The sequence below is a fragment of the Dryas octopetala genome, chromosome 5 (assembly GCF_963921425.1).
Source record: "Dryas octopetala chromosome 5, drDryOcto1.1, whole genome shotgun sequence".
NCBI lineage: Eukaryota > Viridiplantae > Streptophyta > Magnoliopsida > Rosales > Rosaceae > Dryas > Dryas octopetala.
This window is the reverse complement of record NC_141370.1, coordinates 4,385,769-4,397,467: the sequence shown is the minus strand read 5'-3', so window position 1 is coordinate 4,397,467 and position 11,699 is coordinate 4,385,769. Positions and strand designations below refer to the sequence as shown.

The following is an 11,699-nucleotide window of genomic DNA, read 5'->3' as shown; positions in this document are numbered from 1 at the left end:
TATGTTTATCCATCCGACAACAGATATAGGCACTAAGCCACAAACTTAGAGTGAATGATCTGCTTTCCTTCTCTCAAGTAACATATTTACATGTCTTGTCAACAAATGGAGGGTTGTTGAGTACTCGTAGATTTGAAATGCAATATACATATACCAAAGAGATAATACAATGCTAGGAAATTCATGAATTGGAAGCTTTAAACCTACTTGTACAAGAAATTTAAATTCGTGAATGTTTGTTATACCTTTCCGTTATCAGTTTCAATGTTTCTAACAGGTCCTTTGAACCATTTCCTTGCATCCAACACCCACCAAAGCATTATTAGACCCAAACCCACACTCAAAGCAACAGGTGCATAATTGAATGTACCCCAAGAAATTGGGTAGTAAGTGGGGAGGAGAAAGACTGAACAGGTATAACAAATCCACAGGAAGGCAACCAAGCAAATTGGCCTACTTGCTCTGCCCAAATAAAATGGCCCAGCTTTGAAGTTCTTCTCAGCCATTACCATTCTTGCAAAGATTGGAACTGCATAACCTCCTACCCAGCCAATTGTACATATCGAAGTTATGGCAGTGAAGACTACATTGACTTTCAAGATTGGAAGTCCAAGGAGAATGCTGATGGCTGCACACAGCCACACTGCATTGGAAGGAACTTTGTGTTTAGGATGCACCTTTCGCCATACGGATGAAAACGGAATCCCTTGATCTCTTGACAGAGCATATACCTGAAAAGGCCACAGTGAAGTTCAATGCCACTATAGAAACAGAAAAATAATTTAAGAGATTATTGTATATTTGAGTATAACTGCATAATGGAAGTAAAGCTATATCCCTAAGAGCAACAGCCATCCCAAATTTTGGAAACTTATTGATGTCAGACATAGGATGAAAGTAAAGCAAAATACTTTCACTGTAACAAACTGACAGCGCACACAATATGCATTTTGAATTATTAGAACAATTCACCAATGAATATGTAACTAAATAGATAAGAATCAATTAAACACAAAAATAAGTTTGATATGTGATTCCAATCATAGGATCATAACTGGAAATGCATGCTCTCCAAAAACTGGAGTAGCATTATTCTACAGATCTCATCGGATGTCCTCAAATGATATGATTCACCAACTAGTAGCTTACACTTGGTAGATGATCTAAGAATTTCATCATAAAAAAAATGCTTCTAATATGTAGTTAGAACTGGATATAATCAATTTTTGAGAAAGGTTAAAGCTAGAAGCTGTTTATTACAATTTACAAGCTATAATAAGAGTAATTTGGTACAAGCAATTAAACTCATTGCAATAACATAATCTCACAATTTAGATTCACTTTTTAACTGAAAATTTAGAAGCACAGGTTCAGTCTTTGTAGCTTAACACTTGAGTAGTTGGATATTTTGAAAAGTTAATGCATTCATACTGATTATAACAGATACAATTTATCAAGAGTTTTTTTTTTTTTTTATCTTTTTCTGTTGCCTCAACCATTCAAATTCGAGCTATGACGAGACCACGCCAAAAATTTTGCAAGCAAATGATCAGCAAATGAAGGATTATGATATACGTAATGCTATGTTAACCCATGTATATGTAACATCTCACAAAAAAGCATATTAGAGATAAATGAATCACCTATGTACAACTTATGTTATTGGCAGTGCCAAACAGAACACTTATGGAAATCTGAGATCATGCTGATGTGCTCAGCAAGCAAAACCATTAATGTTGTTTTAGGAGGGAAAAGAAAAAGGCTACTTACCACTCTGGCAGCACTTGTAGTAATCGAAAGCCCACCGAAGAAGAATGAACCCCAAATGATGAATAGTAAAATGATTGCTCCAGTGGAACTATGATACCTCCCATAAAATGCATCATAGAGTATTTGAGCTGGCACGAATGTTCCAGCAGTCTCGTTGGTTGGATCATATAGGTAGTTAAAATCCTAATTGAAAAGTTGCCAACAAAGTATTAGTTCAATGATGAAATTTGTTCAAGAGCGGATGAGTCTTCATGCTGATGTTGCAGCATTCGAACTTCATCCCTTGATCTTTGAACGAAAATGCATGTTTTGTTTTTTATTTTCTTTTTAAGTCCCGCACTACTGACGTCTGGTCCTGAACTGAACTGGTTTAATAATACCCCATTGAAGAACAAATTTGATAGTGAAAAGATAATTAAATTGAAGCAAGAATGTTTTAAACACAATTTGCATGGAATCCCTCATTAAGATTGATTTCTCAAAGAAGCCATTTCCCATCTTAAAAGTATCAAAAATAGCACCTTTACAGAAATTACTTTATGCTTCAATAATTCCATGATGATTGCTAGACCCAAAAAATAAAGAAAAAAGGATTCCATGAAGATTAAGGGAAAGATTACCAAACAAAAATAAAATAATGAAGTTGGCAAACACATTAACATATTTTACTGCTTGGAGTTCAAATTGTTCATGAAAAATTTGAAATTCTACTAGTTTCTGCTGTCTTCATGGAAAAATAGGGAATATGAGACTCTTACTATGCATGCGAAAAATAAATTTTGACAAAAGACAGATCAAACACTGAAATGATTCCAATGCTAAAATAAGACTAAAACTAGCTTTCACATCATACCTGAATGCTGAAAGTAAGGGCCAAGATGTATGCCCACCCAAAAACTGAAATAATTCCAATGCTAGCTAGAATAGCAATAGGACCATTCTTGTCTGCACCTTTGGTTTCTTCCGTTAGATGTGCTGCAGCATCATATCCATATAATGAATACTGACTCACAAGAAAGGATAGAATCACTGCATAAGGCTTGCTTGATATCCCAGTTACCTCAGGGGCCACTTCGAAATTTGTGAACACATATGATGCAGACTGTGTAGTCAGTGCTACCAGTGGAAGCATTATAATAATAACCAGCCCTCCGACAAGCTACCAACAGAAAAATTGCAACCAATATTTTATATCAGAAAATATTATAATCAACTTGTTGCTTTTAGTCCATTAGAAGCAAAACTGAAAGAACAAGTAGTGTAAATTAGGTATACTGCAAATATACATGGAAGGCAGGTTGGAAAATTTAATATAGGTTTAGTGTTAAGTGCAACTTTTTGTTCTCCATCTATAAAACCAAATTAAGAGAACAGAGGGGAGGGGATCATTGTCTGGCTGCCATTTAAACAGGCCTTCAAGTAGTTGATGATTAACTACTAATTACAGCCATGTATGTTGCATAATATGATACTGAAGGTAAATGAACACATTTTAGAGATACCTTCCTAAGGGAAGTGTTCAGGTTCTAGATAGCAATTAAGACAATTGTAGTTTATCTCTTGTAAATGAATGCTACTAATTACTTAAACACTGAACTTATATGTGTGTGTGTAAGTGTGTGTACGTATGTATGTACATATACATACATATATATATAATATATAGTGCTTGTCCATTAACTCAAACTTCAAATTTATTTTTTTCCTATTTTGGACACACTACACTTTTCTTGAATTAATAAATCATAGGAACATATCTACAAGCCTTTGTTGGAAAACAGAGTTTATTCATATATCATATGCATCATGCATCCACATAGTAAGTATGAACTTTCTTGATTAGTCCAAAGCAACACACAATGGGAAATGTAAACCTTCCATAGAATCTTAAACATTAAGGTAGAATTAGCACCTTCTGATATCAAGATAGTATCAATCACAGTATAAACTAATCACTTATTCACACTAAACAGAATTATCATATACCACAAAAAACAATGCAGAAACCCAAAATTTGATTGTACCTGCCACCATATTGATATTATGTCGATAAAGGCAATTACTTCTAATGCAAATGTGTTGAGAAATGCCCATATAATTGTGAGGCCGACGTACATGCATAAGAATAGCCATTTTGGTGCTAAATACCCCCCATCTTTGTTTGTCCCGGTGCATAATAAAATGATACTTTGCAGTGTTTGAGATCCTGCATATGCCTTCAATACCAAGAAAAAGTTTTTAGCTCAAAACTCAACATATATTTCACAATTTCTTGGTTTATATTAATAAATTATTACCTGAGTACCTATGCCAGCAATGAGCCCTATGGTCTCAAGCCAAGCACAGCACCATGATGCCAATGGACCCCATTTGGGGCCAGCTAAATGGGCAGCCCAGAAGTAAAGAGAGCCTGTAGTCTGTTTGACAAAGAGGAAATAATGAAACTTTTCAGAAATGAAAGGAGTCTGTGGTTATGTTTCTAAAAGAGCACACTCAAACATTTTATTTATCTTGTGGCAGGGCATGTTTTCCACTTCTACAACTAGTCATAATATACTCTTAGTTTCGCAGAACGCATACTTCCAAAACAAAAACAGAATTATCTTTTTCTCTTTTCATTCAAGCACCAAATAAGTTCTTTTAGTCATTTCAGTTTTCGAACCATGTTTCAATCATATCAACTACTTGTCAATTAGAGTTAACTTGTCTTTTAGTCATTTATGACATGTCAACTTTGTTCTCCCATTTGGATTAGTTATTCTCTGGCATTTAAAAAGAAAAGCATAATTTACAGGCCAAAAAATAGAAAATTAATATTTATAATGAGTTGCAGACAGTTCATAGCTTATGATCGAGGCCCCATTTTGGCAGACAGTTCTCCCATATCTAATTTGTTGCAAAGTAAATTTCAGGTTTCAGTTTTTATTCAAGCCCATCTAATCACCAAGTTTCTTAATAATACTAATCAGTCATTTTGGAAGAGTAAATATGCTTATTGGAAAATGAACAACTGTTAAAATTTCAAGCACATTATTAGATGAAAGAAACCTCCATGGTACATAGTATTGAGAGTAAAAGTAGGATACGTAAACCAATATTGAAATATTTCTATAAGGAAAGGTGAAAAGGGGCTTACTGGGAAAGAGGAGCAGATCTCTGACATGGCAATTCCTACAAACCAGGTGAAAAACGATACTACCACCCATCCCCAAACAAGGCTTGCAGGACCTCCATATGAAAGGCTCGAACCATACAAGGGAGTGATTCCAGTGAAAAGTGTCATGGTTGAGAATGATATTGCAAGAGTTTTGAACAAAGTCTGAAACAAATTAAGCATCCAATATTCAGCCAAGCTCAAGCTAATTGATATAAACAATACATAACATAGAATTAACAACATACATGTAATCATGGAAGAACAATAAAACATATATACATATATATATATATATATGTCTAGGACATGAAATTAATTACCATCTCTCTTCTGAGTTCTTGCTTGTAACCAAGCTCATTGAGGCGTTTTTCCCCTGAATCCATCTCTTGGATTTGTGATGCATCTACTTGGTTGTGTACCATTATTGAATCAAGATTTCACTTGCTGAATAAAGCTCAAGAGAAAACAATTAGCAGCTTATATGCAACTGGGTTTTTCTTTTCTTCCTCTTTATGGGTATATATATATTTCTGGATCTTCTTTGAACTATTAATTAAAAATCTGGATAGAGAGAGAGAGAGAGAGAGAGAGAGAGAGAGAGACTCAATCAAGCAGGATAAATCTTGTATTGAAATTGAATATCCTTTGCTTAAAGGTTTTTCCAAGACTTTAGGCGGTGTTGCAGGTCAAAGTCAAACTCAAAATGTTGCCATGTTTGAATTGTCGTTAATCCCCTCCAAGTCAACATGGACAATAACGGCCAAATTTTATATTCTCTCTCTCTCTCTCTCTCTCTCTCTCTCTCTCTCTCTCTCTCTCTCTCTCTCTCTCTCTCCTTTACATATCTTGTACAACTTGAGCTAGTTAAGGTATGTTGAATTTCACATTTTGGGGAAATGTTTTCTGATGATGTTATTCTCTCTTCTTTAAGGTTTATAAAGAAATTACAAAGTAGAATTTCACCAACATCTACCTGCAATCCCACTAGCTAGATAGTGGCAAATTAAGTATAGGTAAGTGGTTGTAGACTCACTCTTCAACAAGGTACATCAGCATTCTGGATTTGTTTGTGGCATACTTTTTAAATAGAGTGGTACTAGAAGAAAAGAAATTAGTTGACTACATCTGAACAAGACATATACCTGCCCAAAAATTTTAAATTTCTCATGCTCCCCCTTTCCCACTTTGGCTTTCACATTTCTCTCTCTCTCTCTCTCTCTCTCTCCCCCCCCCCCCCCTCTCTCTCTCCTTTACATATCTTGTACCACTTAAGCTAGTTAAGGACCTAAGGTACATCAGCATTTGGCCGGGTTTGTTTGTGGCATACTGTTTAAATGGAGTGGTACTAGAAGAAATTAGTTGACTACATCTGAACAAGATCCCTGCCCAACATTTACTTTCCTAATTCTGAAGTTTTTCTTTATCCAAATAAAAACAAACAAGGAGAAAGGTTCAATGGAGTGTATGGAGAATATTAGATACTTTTCCAAGTAAGACTGAGAAATATTTAAGTAAAATGGGGATCCAACATCCATGTACTACTTTATAATATATTTCTTTACAGAGTAGACTTCGGAATTTTCTACGTAGAAAAAACTAAAAAGTTGTACACGCAATGGCTATTAAACATTTTTATTCAATTGCATTGCATGGTTTGCTACTTTGCTTCCATGTCACCGAATTCAACGCTTAGATAGAGGTGTATAATGGGCCGGGCCAGCCCGAATTTGGCACGGGCCTGGCCCATTTAAAGTAGGCCCGATCCGTTAATAAGTGGGCCAGGTTGAGCTCGGCACATACGTATGGACCGGGCTGGGCTAATGTTTTCTATCCAGTTGGGCCGGCTCCGCTAAGCCCGTTTTGTGTTGGGCCAGCCCAAGCCCGTTATGGGTTTAGGCTGGCCCGTTTATATTAGTATTTTTTATTTTTTTTTTAATTTACTATTAATCTTGTTTCAATTTTTAATTTTGATTTTGATGGCGAAATTAGATAGAAAATAGAATGAAAGCAGTAGAAAATTCAAAAATTTGATAGAAAATGAAATGACATCAAAGACTATTTGATTTATTAAAAAATAATAAAAACTTAAAAAGATTAAAATAATTAATCGGGCTGGCCCGGCCCAGCACTAGCCTGGTACGACTCATTATTGGGTGGGCCATGAGCTGGACTTAAGGTTTAAAATAATTTGGCCGGTCCGGCCCAACCTGATTATTAAATGAACCGCCCCAAGCACGGCACGAAGCACGAATTGACCGACTTTAAATAGGCCGGCCAAGCCAGCCCATTGTACACCCTACTATAACACGGTTGTTCTCCACCTCAAAAATTGGATAGATTAATAATCTATCCATCTATATAAAATTGCATTAATAATATAACTCTTTATTCAACTCCTTATGATGTGATTATGTTTTTCTTCTTTAAAAATGTTAAACATCCAGAGGCAGAGCCCCCATCATCTCCCCTTTCTCATTACTCATCTTTTGGTAGTCTAAGCAGGCTTAAAATTTGCTTTGGCTGTTGACTTCTTTCCCCGTTAACAAATCTGATGCTTGGTATTTTCGATTAAGCATTTGAAAAATATCCGTCAACAGTTACCTATAACACAGTTGGTTGTTCTCCACCTCAATGACGAAGTTAAGACTAAGGAAGATTACAAATAAAATGAATGCATATTACTTTCAATGTAGTTTCAAAATACCACTTTAATCTCTTTCAATGTAAGTTGATGACGAGATCATATTACTTGGATCTAGAAGGCTCAAGCAGAGGCAAAAAGAGAAGGTTGTCATGATATTATGTCAAAGGTGCTGCATCAAAGGAATGAAGAACTTGTTCCAGCATCATTCTTGTATGGGAGCTAAGAGGACTCTCTGATTTGTCCGAGTGAGTAATATTTAGGAGGTAGAGCTTCTTTGAGGCCACAAATGCAGCTGAAAAGATCCTCTTCAACCCTCCCCTTGTGCTATCAACCTTATACTCAAACTCATATACTTGCAGGCCACCCTGGCCTGATCTCTCTGCAACTCCAATAACCTCAGCATCTTTTGTACTTTCCTGTATGAACATTGATCGTACATGTAAGAAAACAGTTTTAATCTTTACTTCAGAAACACGAGAGATGATGCCAAAATAAAAAAAGTCACTGTAAGCTCAATCCAGGACCATTCAGCCAAACTCGTGATGACACAATGAAATCTATGAGCACTTTTATATTGAGGTTGCACATGCATAACTTATATTGTTCCTTCAACTATACAACTTCCATCAATATGTTCAAACCCTCAATTAGCCTTTCTGTCTCAAGAGATAGCAGCAGCAAGTAGCCAGCAACCAATACTCTAGGGTCATAGCAAAATGGTCATCCAAGTGACAAGTACATGTGCCTTACACCCATTTTTTTATTTTTATAAGAAACATACTTTTATTAATAGAAAATAGAAGGTACAACATAGTGGATAACATATCCACTTATTGCAAAAGCTAAAAAATACTTACAGTACAGAACATAAACCATCAAGAATCTCAAGAATCGAAAACACTACAGCCTTCAAATCCAGCATAATGAAAGAAAGAGAATATAGTCTATAAACTCCAAATAAACCAAAGCCCAAAGGGCAGCCCAGAATCAGACTATCTTTACAATTTGTTATGCAAGACAAATTACAAAGATAGTCGGTGATGCATTTCAGAATGGAAAAGTAAAACTTCAGCCATCAGTGACTTTATTGAACTTATTTACTTTGATATAAGTCCACAGATTTTTCTATTTTTGTTTTAAGAAAGTAGTATAAAGCAATACACTGTTCTTAGGCTAACAAAGATTCAAAGACACAAACAGGGCTTACTGAAAAACCTAACTTTATGAGTCGCACTGAACAAATTTCCATGTCAAATGTGCATCCCTTTATATAGTCAAACCATTTCTGCTCCATAGGCTATTTTACTAAGAAAAAGAAAGACATTCTGCGCATGAAGCAAGCATAAAATGCAAAAGGAATTCTTATCCTTAAAAGAAAGGCTGGTGTTTAATCCAATTAAGAGAAAAAAAAAAAAATACAAAACAAAACGCTAGTGTGCTCTTCTATCCTTCCACCTTCCAACATACTACAGCTGCCATGATTCATAAGAGTTTCCATTCACAGTTTTTTTAAGATATAATCAAATTAATACAGAAATTTTTTTTTTTTTTTTATGCAAATTTTCCTTGATGTAAAATCCCATACTGATAAAAGTTGAACTTAGAAGCTAACTTACTACAAACACCATCATCCATCAGCAACAAAGAGATAAAGATGAAATCCAGCACCCATTCCAAGGAAACAATTACCTTGCGCCTTTCGGCTTCTATAAGCTTATCAGCTACAGATTGAGGATTGCCAAACTCTCCAAGGCTTGTAAGGCGAACCGGGTTCACCACAACACCAACATTGTTGCTTCCATTATTTGCCTCTTCAAACAGAACAGTTGCCCCTGCTTTATCAACCTAGCCATCCATAACTAACCAAATTCATCCACACAAAATCCAATTATAGACTGAAAGCAATACAACAAAGAAAACATATATATATATATATATTCATACAGGGAGCAAACCACAGATAAGCTTGAACACCTTTATCCAAGAGGAGGGCCGGAGGAGAGTGAAACCCTCCTTGGAATCTGTGTACCTCTGAAGCTCCAATTCTACAGCGAAAAGAGGCTCAGGCAGGTTGGGCAAAACCCCATTTAAGAAAACGGCAACAAGTGAAAGGCTGAGGTTTCTCTTGGTCAAACAAGGTGATGTAAGTGTTTCACTGTTGGGCATTGAATTTGAGAAGAAGGGTTTTGGAGGAGAGAGTATTGGAGCGTGGTTTCGTTTGAAAAGATTGTGGTTTGAGAGGGCAAAGCAATTGCACATATGCAAAGCCATCGCTTCAAGTGGATGAGGAAGATGGGCTTAACTTAACAAACTGCATTTTCTCAACAGCCGGCATTTTTACCCAAAAAAACGACCAATGCAACTGACCCGACCCGGTAGGAGCAGTTTGGTCCGGCTTCTCTATTAATTTTGCAAATAAATATTTGTCCCTTAAATATCAGTTATTTATTTATTTATTTATTTACATATATATATATATATATACAGACTCTTCTATTGAGGTATACCTCAACTTATTTATGTTAAGGTATACCCTCTTAGGGCCACAAGAGTCGTTTTGTGTCGATCCGAACCGTTCATTTTTTACATCTTCATTGATAACTCATCTTTGCAAAAAATTTGCCTATCTAACTTTGGTCAAATAAATGGACGAACCAAATATTTTCAATAAAACCGTCCATTTGTTTTATCAAAGTTAGATAGGCAAATGATTTCCGATTTGATTAATTTTTTGCAAGAATGATCTATCAATGAAGATGATCCTTGCGAACGGTTTGGATTGACACAAAACGACTCGTGTGGACCCTAATAAGGTATGCCTCAACATAAATAAATTGAGGTATACCTCAATAGAAGGAGCGTATATATATATAATGTATTCACAGAACAATATTTATTAAAGTACATTATTTTAAAGTTCATTTTACAGTCCTTAATGATAAATAAACTCACATAAAAGGTTGTAATGACAAATAGGTCTACTTTTTGACAAATAAACCTACATTATAGCAAGTTTCGTGTTTTTCGGCAATTATAGCCACTGTCAAACAGTGTAAATTCGTAACAATCATTTTTATATTATAACGAGGGTGAATGTGACTCCCAAAGCTTGAATTTTGTATTTTATGTTTATTTCATTAGTTTTTGACATGTTGTAAAAAAAGACATAAGTATATATAAATATTATTTTTATGCAGTTTCAAATAGCCATTGTTGCACAGTGACAATTATTGGAATCACGTCCAGGGTGAAGTGGCAATTATTGTAATTTCAAACCTAATCAATATGATGAAGATGGTCCTCCTAGGTGATACTGAATACTAGTATGTCATCCAAGTATACAATGACGAAGTCATTAATGAAGGGGCAGAGTATCTCGTTCATCAATCGCATAAAGGTAGCTGGAGCATTACATAACCTGAATTACATAACTAGCTACTCAAAAAGTCTATGCTTTGTCTTGAAAAGAGTCTTCCAAGTGTCTTGTTCATGGATGTGAACTTAGTGATAGCCAGACTTGAGATCAAGATTTGTAAAGTAACGAGCACCATGTAGCTTATCCAAAAGGTGATTAATCCTCGGTAGTAGATACCAATTCTTGATGGTTATTTTTTGAGTGCCTTATAATCAACACACATACATCATCCTCCATCTTTCTTGGGCACAAGTAAGGCTGGTGAACCACATGGTGAACAACTAGGTCGGATGACTCATTTTTCAAGAAGTCCTTGTACCTATCTTTTGATCTCTTCAGATTTTGTTAGAGAAGTGTGATACAAACCTAGGTTTGGTAGTAGTGAATCTCCTACCAAAGGAATTTCATGTTCTATAGCTCTTCGCGATGGCAATCCTTGCACATCTTGAAATAGGTCCTTGAACTCCATTTTCTAATATCAGAACAATATTATGAAGGTGATAAAGACAATACATATATTGTCATAGCTCCTGAACTATGCTCATGTGGTTGAATCATCAATAAAACAAATCGTCCAAATGAATTGACCAACCTCTTAGCTTGGGTTGCTGTCAACAAATTATCTATAGTTGGATGCTTGCAAGCGTTGATGTAGAACTCTTTCCCATCATTCATAAAGCAATTCTTGCGAAGTCTCCCTTAATGAATGGCAT

At 35.5% G+C, this 11,699-nt stretch overlaps 2 protein-coding genes across 3 annotated transcripts; both read right to left on the bottom strand.

Annotated features, from left to right (window-relative positions):
• Positions 1-51: 51 nt before the first annotated feature.
• On the bottom strand, positions 52-5,519 carry LOC147283658 (amino-acid permease BAT1 homolog). The gene is made up of 7 exons (XM_086243172.1): positions 5,248-5,519; positions 4,907-5,089; positions 4,068-4,187; positions 3,795-3,986; positions 2,624-2,929; positions 1,771-1,953; positions 52-731 (listed from the first exon to the last, which is right to left on the bottom strand). Exons 1-7 carry the CDS (start codon positions 5,347-5,349, stop codon positions 240-242), a joined length of 1,578 nt encoding a protein of 525 aa, XP_086099298.1. The 5' UTR covers positions 5,350-5,519; the 3' UTR covers positions 52-239.
• Positions 5,520-7,466: 1,947 nt separating this feature from the next.
• LOC147283657 (Photosystem II reaction center PsbP family protein) lies at positions 7,467-9,857 on the bottom strand. 2 transcript variants are annotated; one of them, XM_086245180.1, is made up of 3 exons: positions 9,516-9,857; positions 9,261-9,416; positions 7,467-7,987 (listed from the first exon to the last, which is right to left on the bottom strand). In XM_086245180.1, exons 1-3 carry the CDS (start codon positions 9,840-9,842, stop codon positions 7,727-7,729), a joined length of 744 nt encoding a protein of 247 aa, XP_086101306.1. In that variant the 5' UTR covers positions 9,843-9,857; the 3' UTR covers positions 7,467-7,726. The 2 variants fall into 2 exon arrangements, with proteins under 2 accessions (XP_086101306.1, XP_086101307.1); XM_086245181.1 differs by having other exon boundaries at positions 9,546-9,857.
• Positions 9,858-11,699: the final 1,842 nt, after the last annotated feature.